A 19785-nucleotide genomic window follows, 5' to 3' on the forward strand; every position below is an offset into this window, starting at 1 on the left:
CCAGAGGAACGATAAGTGAGGCATAACAGTGCCAGAAACCAGACTGCGTTCCCCCAGCATCTGCACCTTCCCTGTGTGCATACTGCAACATAAGCACTGAGAAAAAAAAACAGCTTTTCCCATGACACGCAAATAGCCTCAGACAAATGGAAGTGGAATTCTTTAAAAAAAAAATCCTAAATATAAAATAACAATGAATCATTTTTTCTAGCTTCCCTTTTCTTTTTCACAGAGCTTGGACAAATAAAACAAACTGCTTATTATCTGTATTGTATATAATCATTATTTCAAGCCGTGAGAACAGAATGGATCTAGTCACAATCTGAGACTTTGGGATCCTTAAGCAAGCAAATTAAAGCTTTCACTCACAGGAATGAAAGGCTCCTGAAAAATCTAAAGGAATCCATAGGCCTCTTCTCCCAGGCAACTAGCAACAGGACTAGAGGACATAGCCTAAAGTTTCACCAGGGGAGGTTCAGGTTGGACATTAGGAAGCATTTCTTCTCAGCAAGGGTCATTAGCCATTGGAAGGGGCTGCCCAGGGAGGTGGTGGAGTCACCATCTCTGGAGGTGTTTAAGAAAAGCCTGGACATGGCACTTAGTGCCATGGTCTAGTTGACATGGTAGTGTCAGGGCAATGGTTGGACTCGATGATCCCAGAGGTCTCTTCCAACCTGATTGATTCTGTGATTCTGTGGTATCTTGATGAAATTCTGGCCTTACTGAAGTCCATAGGAGCTTTCCTATCAACCTCGAGGGAGCCTGTATTTCACATCTAGTGCTGGTTGGCTGCCAGGAGAACATCAATGACAAAGATGAACAGAATTTCCATGCTACGTTAGAAGCCAGAAAAGCTCCGTAGGTCACCAAAGTTATTTCGCCTCTTTATTTTCAGTGACTTGACACTAAAATAGGTGGTTGCTTATCTTCATCTCATGACTGGAGCTGTGCCATTCAGTTTTAAAGAGGTGAAATGGAGCCTACCTGCATTTCTGCTGCAAGAATCCTACAGTAAATGCATCTGTGACTTTGTAATAGGTTTTGACATTAGAAAAGAAAAAGAATGACTTTGCAGGAAGCAATTGTGGGGGTAAAATGGACATCTTCCCCTCTCTGAATTTTAAACATTTTGCACATCTATCCCAGGCACAAAAGACTCTGTGATTCCCATGACAACTGTGGCAAATGCAGCTGTAGGCATCATTTAATTACAGTGATTCAGCCTTCCAAGTGAAGCTCAATTCCTTAAAGTGCTTCAGGGCATACAACACATGTTTAAAAAGGAGCATTCATGTGACCTTAAGAATATGCCCTTTAAGGTAAGTTTCCATTTATACTCTGGGAATTTGGAATCCATTAACACCAATTAAAACTGGCCATTGTGTTCTTAATTCTCCATGCAGAAGAGAATAATTAATAATTCTTAATTCACTGCACTGCAGATTTATCCCCGCAGGTTGCAAGGATTTTTGATGAAACAGAAAGCTAAGATAAGGGAAATGTCCTTATATGATTTGTTCGCATGGATCATGTCAATAGCAGTACTGCAAGAGAAAAATGTCCCTTACAGAGCCATATTTTCTATGGATATTACACTGACAAGACAAAATGCTGCTGAGCTCTCCCATACCAGCATGCAAGCCAGTAAAACTGTACCCATTCTGGATACACAACATAGTAGAAAACATGACTTGTCCTTAAGTATCTGCTATAAATAATCACACCAGAAGTAAAATGTGTTTTCATTTGAGAAGTAACCTCTCTCCTTGTCAGCTTCACTTACAGAAAATGCATGCTGTAAATCTGTACGAGTTCTCCTCTAGAATACACCAGAAAAGCCAAATGTTTTCACTTCTAACAGCACATCTACTGAAATGTGAAAGAGTAAACTAAAATAAAAAGCAAAATCCTTTTTTTTTTTTAAAGACCTGCCCCACAGCTCTGTGGCCTAATTGTTAACAGTGACCCACTCTAAAGGACTGGGAAACGTGCAATGTATTTCAACCAACACTCCCAGTTCTTCAATGCAGATCTTATTTTCTTCCACAATTAAATATGGAAATTATTAACAAAAAGGAATGCCAAATGCACTGCAGACATGGGGCTACTTGGAGTTGAGTGAAAGACTGACATAAATCTATTCTGTAATCTCGTGGCTGTTTCCTACTAAAGGAAGGACCAGAATGCAACGTGCTGAATTACTGGGGCATAGGGATACGTTGCTTAAGCTTTTTTTAAAAAAGCAGTTGCACTGCTGGCACGACAGACCTAGCTCTGTCACAAGCAATTTATTACATCAGTATATCAACTTGATTAAAAAAAGAAAAAGACAATGAGGAAGTCTGTCTTTGTGCAGAGCTCAGCTCGGACTGGTTTGGAAACATAAACAGCTTCAGAGTTTAATTAGAAACTGTTTACATCTTAGAGATAATTTCATTTTCTTCAAATTGTAACAGAGGTAATTCCAGATAGTTCTGCTGACTCCACAGTTTAATGTCTCTAAGCTGCCAGACTGAAAAATGCAAAGTGAGGTCTGCACAACTGAAAACAAAGTGAGAGGGGTCAGGAAATACTGTGCTAACTAATAATGGCTTGATTCTCTAATGTTTAACAGCTCTGCAGCTACAAGATGCTGTGAGATGTCTAGAAAGAAGAGAACAACCAGTCAGTAAATTAAAGTGTCCTTTCCCACACTGCATTTCTGATTTCTGTCCCATTTCCAGCATGACCTTTTGCCTTTTTTTTTTTTACCTTTTTTAAATTATGCATTTAGTTTTTACCTTGTGAAGTGTTGGAATAAGTGGTTTTCACTCCAAGTTGATTTGGTGCCAAAGCCAAGATGCTGTTCTCATGGCATACCTGACTGTCTCCTGAAGTGCTGGAAATCTCTGGCAGGTGTATGTTTGCATAGCCCGGTTCTGTAGACTCCAGTTCAGAGTTTGAATAACCAAAAGACTTATATCCTACTTCCTTGAGGTCATTTTTCAAAAAGAAGAAATGTGATTGAAACTAATACTTAATACAGTAAATGACACATAGGATTAGTACTTTCCTAACTTGTCCTTAATAGTTTTTAGCTATGATTTATTTATTTAATCACATGTTTATAATGTAGTTAAATATTTTTTTTTGTATGGCAGTTTAAAAACAAATATCAAACAAAAGCAGATGACAAAATAACAAGGCTCCTCACAAAAGCCTTTGAGATCCAACCCCACTGAGCAATATGGGTCTCCAGGAGACATCAGCCACCCATCTATCATGCAAATATATATTCATGCATTACTGTTACTAGCCTTCCTTTGATGTGCAGTCCTAAACCTCGTTAATGTTAATGGGTGCTACATGAGGGAGGAACATACCTTCAGCACCACCAAAGGACATCAGTTGTGTAACACACCAATGACAGGGTGCTGCTCCCTTGGTGATGAAGGTGACAAAGAAGCTGTTGAGCATCTCCTCACCCTGACCCAATCCCGCTCTTCGGTTACCCCAGTGCGCCTGAACTGCCAGACAGCTCACTAAATAATCCTCATTAGTACACATTCTCCTGCCCCTACAAGCCTTGTTTTAAGCTTGGATGATTTCCATCATCTGGATTATCACGTAGCACCACAAAACGCTATTCCAGTTCACTAGAGGTGTAAGTAAACTGCAGCACGGGAGCAAGCCAGGCTGGGGTTTAGATCCACAGGCCAATTTCTCTGCCCAAATCCATACTCCATGGTGTGGGTGTAATGCGATAATCAGACCTATCAGATGGCTTTTGGATAGAGACCCTATACACAGATTCTATAATTCACATGCCCATGACCTACCATTTAATTTTACTTTAATAGTGAGAACAAATACCTAATTCAAGTTGTAACACCTCAGTGGCTCCGGGGAGCATTTCCAGAACCACTCTTAGACCCCAGCATTTTGGGGAAGAGGGAGTATACCGATTGCAGGACTCCTGAACTACTAGCTACATGTGAGTGCTAAAGCTTCTACTAGCCCTACCCTTACACTGAGCATGAACACTGGAGAAATCTTAAAAGTCTGAGCGCAGCAGAATCTGAATCAGAGCATTTACAGTACGAAAATCAGGAAACAAAACAAGACAAGTCTTTCAACAATGTGAAAATAGCATGAACTTTGGGGGGAAGGGGAGAAAGCAAAGAAATAGCTATTTCAGATGTGTCTGATAATATACTTGCTACTACAGAGGGCTCTCAATGGAGGGTACCCAATAAAACAAATTTTTCTTTGCCAGAAGAAATGGATGCTATAAATGACATAAACTAAAGTGTAATGCACCTCCCCTTGGCCACTGAAGTTAACGTACGACAGCATCAAATGTAACTGTTTCTCACTTGCAGGAAAGCTGCCTTTCAAGGATAGCTTCTTCTCCCAGATCACACAGCATTATGCTTTCAAAACAGTTAGGAACTGGCCTGTAACATGCAACAAAGAACAAATGTTTCCTAACCTAATCCTTGCACGCCTGGGCCACTCATATAATGAACCCATGGACCAGCTTATCACCAGTGGGGCAAATGGGAATATTCACATTTATGATATCCTCTGTGCAACTCATGGTCTTGCATGGTATGACCTTTTAGCCTCTCATAGACATCTGGTACTACTACTCAGGAAAAATTGCTATGTTTCCACTTAAATATTTTATTCAGCCTTAATTGTATCTAACGTACACAGTGTTTTTTATTTAATTTTTCCTCATTTCTCCTCAGCGTTACTTAGATCACAGAATCACAGAATCCCAGACTGGTTGAGGTAGGAAGGCACCTCTGGAGATCATCTAGTCCAGCCCCCTGCCAAAGCAGGGACACCCAGAGCACGTTGCACAGGGTCATGTCCAGGCAGGTTTTGAATATCTCCAGAGAAGGAGACTCCCCACCCTCCCTGGGCAGCCTGTGCTAGTGCTCTGTCACCCTCAAAGTAAAGAAGTTTTTCCTCATATTGATCGAGTCAATTAGTTTAATTTGGGACTGTCACTCAGCCGATTCTTAACAGATCATATTTTTCTCTCACTCTCATTCACAAATACGCAGCTTCCCATTGGCTATCTGTTTTAATTCTTACATCAAGGTTTCAATTTTACTTGAAAACATACTGATAACAGTTGGGTCGGTTAAAAAAAAAAAAAAAAGTCTTCTCCAAATTTGAGCAGTAAATGAACCAGTATTTTTCTTCATACTTTGTATGATTTCTACTATGTGCTCTTTCTGTGTTCCTAATTGTTCTCCTCCCACAAACCCTGCCTCAAAAAACTCAATAATTAAAGTGAAATTGTGCACTGAAAGGCAATTACTCAAAATTAGCTGTTATTTTCTACCAAGAGGCATAATTCCATAAAAATCCTCTAAATTGTTGATCAATAGCAATTCCATTTCTCCTTTTTCTCCCCTTGTGATCACCTGGTCCCTGGCTGAGCAGAGCCCCAAGCAGGGGCTGTCTGCAGCACAGGCAAAACACAGGCATTTCCACCAGCATGAAGTCACGGTGTCACAGTCCAAGTTCCACTCCCCTGTAACATATGCAGTCATATTTATCTGGGTAAATTGAATTTAAAACCTGACCAAATCAGAAAGATACACTGACTTTAAATCCTAGCTGTGAAAATGGAAATGGTAACACAAAATCCAAGATAAGAACAGCAAAAAAAAACCCTCAAAAAAGCCAGGTATTGAGGGATTCAATTCGTTCTTTGACATTTCAAAAGGAACATCACACTAATAGGAACACAACAAAGAGGACTTGTTGTGCTGAGAAATTATCATAGAGAAGCTGCTTCCTTGCTGATGTTACTGGCCCCGACCTTCCTGCATGGCACCAAATGGCTTTCTGTCCCTAATGCTTCGTGCCACAACTGGGATGCAAACCAGCATACGCCCTGGACAAGGCAACTCTTGGAACAGAGGAAAAACAAGTCTACTAGGAACCTAGATGAAAATAAAAGTTTCTGAAGAGATATTCTTCCATTCAAAAGTCTGTCAAGCAAATAGCAATGTCCAAGGCCTCTCTCACTCATCAGGTTTTGCAATTCCTAAATATATACCACTTGTTTCGCGTCTTGAAACAATAGCCCATATAGTATTTTTCTTTTCCTAAGGATTTGTTATTTTCAATTATTTTACATTTATTTCTTTTTTTCTTCATGATGGTCTTTGAAGAGAAGCAATTTACAGCCAAGGTAGAAATAAGAGTCAAAGCAGACTTACACGACCTGCTGCCAGGCTGTGCTTGACGTGCAGTAGAATTTGGAAGACTGGACATAAAGCGATGGTGCTTGATGCTCCTCTATCCTAGGAGCCTTCAAGTGCATTTGAAGGCATGCCCTTGCAGACCCAGCCACGGTTCCTCAGCACAAACCCATTCTGCCTTCCTACTATCGTACTTATTTGCAGGGACAAACTCCAAGCTGGGTGTGTAAAAGCCCTGCCATGATTTATAGCTTTCAGCCTACGGTTAAAGCATGCACCCTTCCAGGTCAATAAGAGGTATTTCATCTCACAATGCACGGATGGCAAAAGAAATGGGGTGTGGGCAGCAGGACAGACATGAAGAAAAATCTCTATCATTCCATAGCCAGGTGCAAAAGGGACTTTGAGGAGAGACTACAAAGCAACCCTTTCCCCATCATCCTCTTTTCTATCAGCATGGTGAAAACCTGCTTCTGTCTACAGCAGTGCAAAGAGAGATGAAAAAAAATGGCTCTATCCTAGGAGCCTGCCTGGCGTTTCAATTAGCCATGGCTGGGATGATTCAGCAACAAGAAATGATTCTGCTAAGAGCAACACACTTCTGCAAGAGGACAATGAAAGAAGCTTTCATTATAGCAAGTCAGGGGATGCCACAAAGGGATGGAGGCTCCAGTAGGATCAGGATCTCAATGAGCTCGGTAAGACTAGCTGTCCTTAGTGGACTCCTGGGCTCTCATTAACACCTAAACTAGGCCAGGTGGAAAGGCATCAAGGAGTATTTGCTGTAAGAGGGAAGGAAGAACATGTTTCCAGTACGCTCATCTTCCCCGATGACAAGTTAGTTGTGTAAGTCACCTATATATAACTAGAAGAGCATGCTGTTGGCAGGGACACAGACATGTGGCTGAGGGGAAGTATAAACCCTTGGGTTTACAGGAGGGGAGAAGACTATAAAAATTTTGCTTCCCTTAAGGCTGGCAAGAAATTTCAAGCATATCTGAACTCCTAAGCTTCCAGCTACTATGGGGGAACTCACCCGATTTCAACTCCCATGGGAGATACCTGTGGTCCATTTTGATGAAGGAGCACATAAAAAGTGCATTTCCAGAATTATTAAATAAACAAGCACTGCTAATTGTCATAATTTTGCTCTGCAGTTTGTGTTAAATTCTGCTTTTAGTTGAAGTGGTATAAATCTAGACTAATGCCTTGGGTTTCACCAGAATTTGTCTGTATTTATCTAGTTGTTAGGAAGAATATTTTCACTCCTAAGAGTGGAAACTTTAGGGAGATACTTGGAAAACAAGTGGAATACTGAAATGGCCTTGCTGGCTCAGCCTAGTCCCTTAGTTTTCAGATAACTGCGATTTCAGTAAAAAGATTTGCAAATCTCTTTAAGACTCCTTATATCCTTCTTTTTCACTTGGAACAGTCTATGATCAAAATAATCTAAAAGAACTGGAGGAATAAGATTACAACATATGCATAAAAAAGGGAACAATGTGTTAGTATTGAATATTTCCTTATTGATGCTATTTGTATGGCAAAGTCAAAAACTTCTACAGTAGGATTTAGGTGATTTCCATAGCAGATATTTGAATCTTTAAAAGGCCTGGAGTGCCACAAATTTTGGGGTTTACATGCTTAATTCCATGTTATACAAAATATGTTTTGCTAAAGTAGCGGGTTTTTAAGGCATTTGTAGTTCACACACAAGTGGTACGCATCTTGCTGGTATCTTTTAAGACTAAAAGCTATAGGAAGCTCATTAAAGGATAGATCCAAGAAAGCTTAAATTCCACACTGATCCCTGGAGATTTTTTCCACCAAGAAGTAATTTCCAAGACCTCTTCAAAGACTGAAACATAAGAACTGAAAGAAATGGCAATAATTAATGAAATCACTTTTAAGTAAAAAGCCTTAAAATGTTTCCTTTTGCTGCACAACCAGACAAATGACTCCAAAGTTTACAGAGGTCTTTCTCTTATAACCCAGATATTTCCTATTCCTTTTAGATATCAGATAAGGACTTCTCAGGGGCTTGCACTTTTTACACTAGCTTCAGCCCAAAGATTTTTTTTTCTTGCACTTGTTAAATCTACCTTAAACCAACAGAAATTAGAAGAGCACAGAGTGAGTGCCAATGAGCACACTGAGAGCGCAGGCTGCCTCTCTAAATGTATGTGGCTTCCTGGGATGCTCTTTGTTTTGATGTTTTTGCTATTCTAAGAATGCATTTGAGGGAGGGAATATTCGTTTGGCCTTTCCTTAACAGACACGTACTTCCAGAGCCGAAAACTCTTCAGTGTCCCTTGAATAATGGTGCTCAGAGGAATACTGCTATTGGTCAGATGTTGGGTAAATATTCAAAGTGTTGATTTTAAATTGGTAAAATGCAGTTTGGCTTAAGGCATAAGGTATTCTCCCAGAATACTTATTTCAGATTGACAGCACAGTATGAAGGTAAAGCTTAAGGCTATAAACCTGATGTTAAAATTTCCATTTATAAATCAATAATCACTTCAAACAAACCAGCCTACTCAGTTCTGCGAATGCCACAACTCTTCCTCAGGCACAAGTTGTACGTAAAGTTTGATACAAATCCAAAGAGAGCGTTACAAAGCTGAAGTGCACCTGATGGCCCCCTCCCCAAACTGTGAAACCGGTGGGGCGCTGGAGCTGGGCACAGTGTGGCTGAAGGAAGCACAGCCTTTAACCTGTAGGGTGCTATAGAAACCCCAACATAACTTGAGCTGAGCTGCTTGGACTCATCTCTGAGGAATACACTGAGCGGGTACAACCTTGGTCTGTCCATGCCCTTAGTCAACCCAGAGCCAAGTGTCTGGAGTGGCACATCCAGCACAGAGGACAGTTTCACATACACCCAGAATCACAGAATCAATCAGGTTGGAAGAGCCCTCTGGGATCATCGAGTCCAACCATTGCCCTGACACCACCATGTCAACTAGACCATGGCACTAAGTGCCACGTCCAGTCTTTTCTTAAACCCCTCCAGAGATGGTGACTCCACCACCTCCCTGGGCAGTCCCTTCCTATGTCTAATGACCCTTGCTGAGAAGAAATGCTTCCTAATGTCCAACCTGAACCTCCCCTGGTGAAGCTTGAGGCTATGTCCTCTTGTCCTATCGCTAGTTGCCTGGGAGAAGAGGCCGACTCCCACTGCGCTACAACCTCCCTTCAGGTAGTTGTAGACTGCAATAAGGTCACCTCTGAGCCTCCTCTTCACCCAAAGGACTCCAGTGCAGAAGGCAGAACCAGGGAAGAGCTATCTAATCTCACATGAGAGATGATATGTTCACAGGACGAGTTCACAAAGTGTCTAGAAATTTCTGTCCTAAGAGTAGCATCTCCTGCATTTATTTCCAAAAATGGAGTAACTGGATGCCCAACCAGTAACTCAGCTGAGATGACTGAAGCTTGTATGCATCTTTCAGGAGCTCAGCGCTCAGACCTGTCTGCCCACTGCTTACCACCCATTGCATCACCCCACCTCAGAGCCCTGTTTCCAAGTTCAGTTTGTTTTCACAGTATGCATACGAGCCCTGGCATGCTGCAGGATGCAATTCCACATGGATATTTACTACCTATTGTTTTAGAAGAGCCAAGTTATTTTTCTTTTCCAAACTGCAGAAATCACTCTCATTCTCCTCCACACACACAACTCTCTCTTGCTTGTCTCTGAACTTGCTGTGCTTGGCCTCTGGCCAGAACCCCTTTTTCTGCCTTGAAGGAGGGTGACAGCATGCCTTTGAAGAAAGGCCAAGGCTGCTGTTAGGCTGACCAGCAGGGAGCAATCCTGCCCAACACTCCCTGGCCTCTCCCAGATTGCTATCCTTCTTTCCCAGAAACATGCAGTCTCGAAGAAGGCAGAGGCTGAGCTGATCACAATTCCCAGAAGAGATTTTTAAGCAACAGATGAAGTTTAAGCACACACAGAGAATGCTGGAGCTGGAAGAGACATCAGAAGATCATCTAGACCGTCCTCTTGCCCTGAGGCAAATCCAGCTGTACCTACAAGACGCTGCTGACAGATATTTGTCCGACTGGTTCTTACTAGCTTCCAGTCACAGGCAGTAACATTTCTGCAGGCAGTCCAGTCCTGCACATCACTTACCATGAGAAAACTTTGGTAAATCTACCCTCTCTTACTTCAGTTTAATCCTACCAGTTCTTGCCTGAATATGGACATGGAGAACACATTCATTATATCGTTCAGTTTCTAATGCTACTTTAAAATATAGAGAAGCAAGATGTAGCTAGTTATACTGGTCATGGTGCCTGTACTTTTTGTGTCTACAAAAACACCGGTCTTCTCCGTTGACATAGCACCTTTATCATCAGCACAGTAACTGTTCAGCACTGACTCAGAGAGATGAGCACGGGTTCACTGGCTTTATTTCCCACTTTCCATATAAAAGTGTCTGATATCTGTTCTTGGAAGATCTCCCTCTGGCCACTGAACAGCCCAACCCCACTAACCTTACAGATTCGATTTGCTCACATGCTAATACTGCCACATGCTTACAACAAGGAGTGAAATGCAAAAGCTTAAGCAAAACTAAAAACCTTCTCTGCACACAAAAAAGGCTTTACAGACACTAATAATATATTTCCTGCATTACTTTCTTTCCTATACATTCATCTTAGTCTTGGCCTTGGGACACTGCTCATTTCCTATTACGACTGATAGTTGGCAAGATGAGAGAAGGTGAAATTCTGATTCAACACTTGCAATGCAGTTTTGTGTTTGTTTGTTTTTCTTTTTAACTTAACCAGTTTCTTACAGCATTTTTGTCTCTCACACTGGCAACATGGAAATAGAAAGGTACAATGGTACACGTTGTGCTACAATAACAAGTTTAATTGTTTCAGCTTGAGGGGGATAACTCTGAGAAGATTTGACAGGTGTTGAAAAGGTTTTTCTTTTTTCCCTTTAAATATTCCTGAGACACAAAATGAAACTAAAAATCTTCCACTCTAACTGTAAGTTGTCAGTGCTTACCCTCACACTTACCCAGTAGAAGGGTTCATGATGCAACCCCCTTTATCGGTAGAGGCTTTGCAGTTACAGCCCCTCTCCAATGTGTCATGATTCATTCCAAAGTTGTGTCCCAGTTCATGAGCCAGGGTGACTGCTGCACCTAGAGGGTTTTCTGAGTGATCCTTGAAAAAAAAACCCAAAAGAAATAGTCAAGTCAACAGATAAAAACAATTCAAAATACACATGCCCCCTCTCAGGTCCTATTGCCTGTCCTTTGAAATGTTTTATAAACTTACCAGCTGTAGTTACACTGCTGTTAAATGGACACAATTCTAAATCCATCCACATATAGCAAGTGCAGAATGGGAATTTCAGGACAGCCTATCTGTCCTGGCCACCCAGTTTCCCCAGCACATTAGACATTTGAGACGATTGGGCAGCTTTGAACATCTGGGCCACCTCTTTATTTAGGGCTTAAAATTCCCCTGTTCAATAAATCCCTCAAACTCCCAAGACATGGCAGTGGCAGAAAACAGTCACCCAGATGTGGAGTGTTGGAAAGGGTAATTGTTTATGGGCGAGGATGAGTGTGACGAGGGAAAAGTGAGAAGATTCTTCATGGCAGGAGGTAAATTACAAATGTAGCAAGAAATTTCACTTGGCCTTGTAAGGAAAACCAAGTACCTTTGAAAACCTCCTTTTTAAAATGAAAAGACAAAGCAAGTCGAAATCTTCAATGGCCTCTTGTTAACACCTATGAATATTCTAAATATTGCAAGTGTCAAAATTGAAATATTAACATGAATCCTTGTTGAAACACTGATTTTTGGGACAATTATTTCTGAGAAATTCACTGCATGGTCTGATTACAGGCTGCTGATCAAACTGATGTTTTGGCTTAACCACAAGTAAGAGACCTTTCCACATTGATCATTTTCCTTGAGGGAAAAAAATTCCGCTGTACTCATATGAAAGCTTTCCCTAAAGGCATAAACATGTAATATAAATGCATGATCCACTATTTATCAGTCAGTAAATGGAATTACTATGTACAGCTGCCTGCTCTAAAAGCATATATGAATATATTCATTTTAAATAACTCTTTTAGTATCATCTAAACCCACCTTCACACTAAAAAGAAGTGGAAGGTAAAACTGTCTAAAACATTAGCTATATATTAATGAAGCCCTTAATACATGACTTGGGGTAGATTTAAAAGTTTCTTCTTTCATCTGTCTGTGCTAATATTTTTAGTAAATCATTTCTCAATCAGAAAACAGTATCAAAAAGAGAATGTAATTCTGAAAACAAGAAACTACTCCTTCTGCATTTGGAATAAACCCAGAAGAATTTTATCTTTTAACAAAGGATTTCCTTTTAGTTTTTCCTGAATTTTAAAATATTAATGTAAAAATCCTGTGACTAACATAACAGCCAGTTTATGTGCAGCTATATATTCTAAGAAGATGCCTGTTTGCTGAAAGAAGCTGTACAACCTGTCCTAGTAAAAGAAAAAACAGAATAAACCTATGCAGCAAATAATCTGTAATAATCAAGAAAATATATACTCCTGCACCATGCCTACATATGGAGATGTCTTATCTAGATACTAGTCACATACAGATTGATTTATCTTTGTACTCATAGTGATCTATGAAATACTTAGAGAATTCAGTGTAATTGAACCTGATGTCATAAAAAGAGCACAACTTCTCACTCAACTGGAAAACAACCCAAGACTGAAGATTAAGAAAACAATGATATAATTCCATATAATTTACCAGCAGCACACTGGAGTGATGCCTTGAAATTAGGGCTATGTGGTCAAGACAGTAACTCCTCTAAGCTTTGAGCTACCCAGGTAGACAACAAAACGAGCTCAGTTTTTCTTCATTTTGCCAGTCTCTCTTACTGAACAGAGATTATATTTTTGAACAGCTCTAAAGCTGGCAATTAAAAATAAAAACAAGAAGTGACAGAGTCCACTCCAAAACTAGAGCAATAAATGATCTGAAATGTAATTTGGGTCTTGAACAGGCAAACAATTATACAGCCCATGCGGTTCTCATTACTTGCTCAGATCCACTTGGAATGCAATTTTATCAGTTTCGAGAGAGGGTTTTTAAAACAAGGAATGTGATGTCTCAGCAAAAGAGGTCATTTGAAGACAGCATAAATGAAGATTATCAAAACAAACAGTGACATGTCCCATTTGATACTGAGACCATTTAAATATCACAAGGACTAAAGAAATTAATAGCAATGTGACTGATTTATTCCACCATGGTCTTTTAAAGTTAACTTGAGCAGTAAAAGTCATTACCAAACAGTTTCACAACCACTGAATAAGCAACCATCTACTGTTAAGACATTATAAGCTGTTGCACAAAACATGCAGCTGCTTTCGGCTGAACTCTGCTTCATTCCGCTACGATTCAGATCAAAGCGTAACAATAATGTACTGTCACCTACAGCCAGAACAGGCAAATGCCCCAATCCTGGTACTTTCCATGCAGTTTCACTCAGTTGTAGGAGCAAGTTTCCTAAACCACACTTTTATTTCATTTAAGCAATTCTCTGAAATGTAAGTGTCTCGGTTCCACGCTTGTCATTTAGCCTAACTTCCCACTGAAGTCAACAGAAACTTGACATGGGTGAGAATACCACACTACATTACAGCAATGCAGCAGTATTTTACTTTTAAAACCATGAATTTAGTAGGCAATCTATTGAAACAGAATGAAGACTGAATCATGTGTCAAAGACTTGCTTTAATGTCAACTTTTGTTTGGCCTTTCTACCACACAACAGAACCACCACAGTATAATAAAATTATAATGCTCTTGATATACCAAAAGCTTCTCATACTCGGATGCCTGCTCTCCCCACTTTGAGTTCCTCTTAAAATTAGTGGGAGACAGGGTGTCACCTACCACCGAGATAATTCAGCCCTATATAAAAGTAGAGAGGGGCAGGCTCTGAGGGAGGCATGACAGAGGAATTTAGATCATATAGCAGAGTTAAGCAACTGCAAAAACAGTCAGGAAAATCAGATCATACAAGGATGACTCCCGTTCTTGTATTCAAATGTTATTTCTCATGCAATCTCTCCATTGTCTCTTCTTTCAGATCAGTTTTGAGAGTGTGGGAGCTCTTTGGTATTGAGTGTTCGGGGTGGGATGGGTAAGAGGTTGGCTGAATTATAAGGATGGCCAAATGTTCAGTTGCCCAGTGCTGAGACATTTGAGCATTATAGCCTCCCAGGCTAACAGTTACTCGTTCTTTCATTTGTGTATTTTCCAAATTTAGAGCTTTTTTCTGTAGGTACCAGCATATATCAAGACTTATTTGTACATGCCTGAATCAGCCTTTGTTAACTGGGGGGAAGGTTGGGCAGCTGCCCATTTCGGTTTTGGGAGTGAGGGTTTGCTTGTTTTGGATTTGAATCCTTTTTGAGGATTTGCTTGAAGACCTGGAAAACATTTCTAGTTATGCTGTGCAAGCCTCGAGTTAATTTGCACCTCAAAAGTTTCAGTTCACTGAGGTGGGAGTCTCTGGGAAACATCACACTCCCCCACAAGGCTGAAGCTACAGCCTGGCCCACGGGTCGTACACAGACACTGGGTTTCTCCTGGACATATAAATCAGTGTCTCCTCTCTCAGACCCCTGAGAGCACTTTAAAGAAATGCTGATTCTTGTTTTCTTGTTATTGGAATGAAATATTTGTTGTTGTTTCTGTTTAAAATGACAGTTTCCAGAGTGAAGAGGACTGACTTTGCAGTAAAATACACTGTAGCATATTTTAAACCTTATGCTAAAAGTTAAAAGGACAAAAAAGTCATCATTAAGGGCATCTCTGACTGCAGATAAAGCCAAAGCAGTGACTGCTGGCCGGAGGGTGAAATGGATAAAATGGGGCTGTCTGCCTCACATATGCCTTTGCCAAGATGTGGAAGTGCACTGGGAGACTCCTATAGCTTTTTCTTCCTCTTTTCCTCCTTTTCCTTTTGTCCCTATCCCCCAGGTACCCAGTGAAAAGCTGTAACAAACACCAGTTAGAGACTCAGCTTCTAAAGCTACCAAGAGACTGAAGCCTTTGTCTTTTCTACAGTTTTGTCACGACTTTCTCCAAATTATGTGATTTGATTGTTCTTTCCTGCTCTTTCCTATACCTCAGCTTCCCTCCCCACCTTGTAAATCCTCCCAGTCTGAACCATCTATACATCATCTTCCACGAATGCACACAGAGCCCCAGCTTGGCTCCTTGCCTACTCGTCCGAGAGACCACAGAGGAGCCCTGCATTGTGGACCAGCCTCAGCTTAGTTTGTCTTGAGGCAAAAGCCTTAAGTGTCCCGGGACCCAGCTTAGCCCCATGAAGCTCTGAAGAACCAGGAGCTCTGGGCGTTTTGTGTTCCTGAGCTCCCACCTCATTTATATAGGGATCTGCATCTGAGGTGTCCAGCAGAGCTGGAGAGACGCACCACATGACCTAACGTGCTAGAAGTCTAGACAAAGATGTAGGAAACACAAATGTTTTCAGCATGTGCAGGCTGAACTCAGAGAATTATCTAAGAGGTTTTAGGGCTCCCTTGCTTTCTGCTCTGGAGTTGAGCTCTGAGGTCACGAGCTGAGCCTGCTAGTGGCCTGCAAGATCTGGAAGTCCACATCTAATTTTATTTAAAGTACTTCTATTGCAAAGCTTAGTTAACGCAGAACTTCTTTCCCCCTCTTTTGCACAAAAAAGTTAAAAATAATAATAAAAAAAATTCTGAAAGAAGATATTCCAGAACTACTTCCAGAAATTGACTAAGATATTTACTTATACGTTCATCATGCCTAGCGTCTAACAACAGCAATACCAGCAATACTCTTTGAGAGAGGCTCAGGTAGAATAAATGCTGCCATTGTATTTTCTCATTGTCTGGCACTGTAATAAAATCACTGTGCTGCAAAGATGGAAAATAAGGCCTTACACAGGAAACTCTGTAAATACAGAATAAAATCAATATAACAAAAGATTCAGGATAGACTGTTGTTGCCTGTAACACTAGTATACCCAAGTGCATAACAAACACATCTTCTAGTTCTTGTCCTTCACAGCACCTGATTTAATGATAACTAGGAGTAGAGGTTTCTTGCAAAGAGGTCACGCTATATTTTAATGCAATATTTTGATTTTTTCACTATGGATACTATCATTTACAAGCAATCTGAATGTAGATACAGATAATACTGCGATTGAAAATGGAACAAATGGGGCTGATATTCTGGTACAGAATACAGTACTGTTAATACTTGAGATTGTGTTGCACCAGGTGGGCCAGCTTCAAGTCCCGTGCTTTTACCACTTACCATGACGACCCCTCCAGACTGCTCTGCAGTGCACATGCTCATTATGGGCGCCATGCCAATGGTAGTCCCTTGGAAGTACACCCCGCTGCAAGAGGGAGGGAAAGGAGAAGAGGAATCACAGAATCACCATTCAGTGCCAAGATACCGCCCTATTATTTTCAGTCTTGTATTTCTGCCAATCTCAAACAAAGATCCCGTTTCAAATGTGTCAGCTCCAGACATTTGCAGGTTTAAGACACTGAAAAGCACAGATTAGTCATGCTGATTTGCCGAACTGACAATGACAGCATCCCTGCTATGAGAAAGATCCATTTGATCACCGTCCTTTGCGTTTACTGCTGTAACAGGACCCTTCTCTCCTTTCTTTTTTCCCTGACTGAAGTTGGGAACAGAAACACAAACACAAAAATAATGTCTCTAGCTCAAAGAAGGGTTATTTTAATGCAGTGGGAAGTTTACACGCTACTTGTTATAATACACAGCCTAGAATGTAATAATTCCAAACTAAGTATTATTATACATAGAGAGTAATCAAATATCTCATGAGGGACAGTTTGGAAGGGCTCACTCTATTCTTACACAGATAACATAGGAATACCTATGTTAACGAGTAAAGAGCTCCTTTTAATTACTAAGACATCAGGTATGTTTATCTGTATAGTATAAAGGATGGTTTATTGATCAAAATGATATATCCAGTTCAAGAAAGAGGTCTTTCTCTTACTCACTTTTTTTTTTAAGAGTGCTTTTACTTTGAGCACATTTACCTAGTTACTTTAACCCAGGAAACAGCAGCAGCATAAAAGATGTGTATGACTGAATTTTAAAGGAACAAATGCAAATGAATTGTGCAATTTAGACTGCATTTTAAAGTTTACTGAGGTCTTTCCACTAACAAACAGGCTTCACATAATGGCCCCTGAGCTCTGCTTCTGGGGTGAGGGCAGGGCTGACTTTTTCAGTAACAATTTAGACTGAGACCAGCTTAAACTGCTTGTAAATGCATACCAGTATTTACCAGCTTATCACACATCTACATTTCTACATGAGTTGTATTCAGCAAAGGCCTACAAGTTACAGGGCTATTGCAGAGCTGTGGAACGAAATTCATCTGAAGCATCTGCTGAAGGGCTTTGCAAAGCACTTTTATGTTTGATGTTTGCAGAGGAGAAAGACAAACCCACAGGAGAACAGATGTTCCTCCCAACAGCTTAGCAAATGGGGAAGAATTCAGTACAGCTACTCTCAAATCACTGAAATCCCGGCCGACGTTAAACACAGTGCCAAGTCTACCTTATCAGCTGTGCATTGTCATGGGGTTTACGAGGTAGTAGTTTTAGCTTTCTCCAGTCCAGAAACTCATGGAGGCTGGTGAAAGGGTCTTGAGAAATAGAGCACTTATCCATGTCATTCCATACTTCCACTCCGACCAGGGCTACTCGAATATTTAGTGGCCTATAGAACTAACGAGAAAAGAAAAATAAAAACATGTCTCTCAAGCCCATTTTAGACCACAGTAGATTAGAATATTTGAACATAAGCATAATGTGCACATGAATCTTTCTTGCAGAGGCTCAAAGGGTCTCCCCTTCCATGGCAAAAGTGAACACCTGATAGGACTGACTCAGGCAAAATATTTCCATGACTTAAAGAAAACAGTTCTGACCTGACTAGATACCCACAAGGCATTCAAAGACATCCAGAGAGATGCTACTTGTCTATGTCCCACCCAAGTCTGGAAATCTTCCTTCAAGAAGAAAGGCTGCAACTACCTTCACATGTCCTTCACTCTTGACCAAACCTGTTGCTATGGCAGATGACTTTCTCCCCGGCTGCTCTCCACCACTAGCACCAATGCAGTTCAAGAGGTGGAGGCAGCTGTGCTGTATTATGGTTGCGTTCAAAACAGTAGCTGAAAATTTAACCAGAGTCATTGAGTCTTGCTCACAGCAGATAAAACCAAGTGATTTTAGCACTGTGGGCTACATACGCTATTATTACACTTGTAAATGCCACAGTTGGTACAAGAGGGAAGCCGGAGCAGCATTAGCAGTGGAGCAGAGATAACAATTCTAATTTGAGACTAATGTGAAGAAGGATGCAAGAATCGATCAAGTCCAGGTTTGTCTGACAGTCTGAGAAAAGCATACACTAGATCTTTGTCTTGTTTGTATGCATTACAGTCATTTGGATAACATTGGCATTTGCTGAACATAAATTAAGCATGAAACATAAATATATTATAACATGCAAAATTAATTTTGAGCAGGTAACATATAAACACCTGCCCTCCAGTAATAAGTCAGCAAGACAATTAAGGAAGAGGTAGAGGTGTCTTTAGCAGCTTGTTTTTAATCAAGAATACTTCTCCTTGAGTTATTGCCCTTCAAGTATCACTTGATAAGTTCTCAGCTAAATTAAAACTCCCTTAGTTATAATTTCACTACTAGACTCCTTGTTTTTCTGGCCATACAGCACAACAAAAATAAACTTTAATTTGTTCAGAAACACTGTAGAGGACTCTTAGCGTTTATTGTCAAGAAATTAAAATACAAAAAATCTAGTGTATGTCTCTTTCTTGCCGCTTTCACTGAGCCATCAACTCCTGCTTCCTTAAGCACTGCATGTTTTTAATTCTGCCACATTCCTTGGGCTATATATCTTGTTGACCGTGTCTTCACCAGCCCTTTGTTGGCCTTACAAGTGGACCATCCCTTGCTGCTGCAAAGGACTTAGTTCTCCAAATTCCTCCTCAAAATAATCCTTTTTCTGTGGTCTGTTCCACGTGTGATTATCCCCACCCTCTTCCCAGGTTAATAAAATCCTAGGGCTAAATTGTACATCTCCTTAGGAATAGTGCTCCCACAGATATATGTCTCCCATACGTAGTTCTTGCATTACTGAGCACTCTTTAGAGGAGAGCAGAGCTCACAGCTCAGTATGTTGAAGGTCATACGAAAGGTTTAAGTTCATTTTTTTTGGTTTTACTGGTTGGAGAGAAGCATTGCTCTGAAATACTGGAGTAGTAGGAAAGCTGCAAGGTTAGCTCTTTGAAAAGGTGGGTGGATAAGGAGATGTGGCAAAGGTTGTGAAAGCTGTTGATCTGAGCATGGTGGGTGCACTGGGAGGGCATGATGGGGACAGAGTCCCTAGTAAGAAAGGAAATACTAGAAATGCATGACTTATTCTTACCAGTAAATCTCTGTGACAAGCTCTTTTTCTT

General features: G+C 40.6%; 1 protein-coding gene across 1 annotated transcript in view; it reads right to left on the reverse strand.

Moving 5' to 3' along the window:
* Nucleotides 1-19785, reverse strand: part of ADAM12 (ADAM metallopeptidase domain 12) — a 188849-nt gene that overhangs the window by 40148 nt on the left and 128916 nt on the right. The window contains exons 9-11 of the mRNA XM_068397466.1: nucleotides 17856-18025; nucleotides 16563-16647; nucleotides 11242-11390 (exon numbers count right to left, since the gene is read on the reverse strand). Of these exons, the coding sequence (XP_068253567.1) occupies nucleotides 11242-11390; nucleotides 16563-16647; nucleotides 17856-18025 (404 nt within the window). The remainder of the gene's footprint in view (nucleotides 1-11241; nucleotides 11391-16562; nucleotides 16648-17855; nucleotides 18026-19785) is intronic.

Source organism: Nyctibius grandis, chromosome 4 (genome assembly GCF_013368605.1).
Source record: "Nyctibius grandis isolate bNycGra1 chromosome 4, bNycGra1.pri, whole genome shotgun sequence".
NCBI lineage: Eukaryota > Metazoa > Chordata > Aves > Nyctibiiformes > Nyctibiidae > Nyctibius > Nyctibius grandis.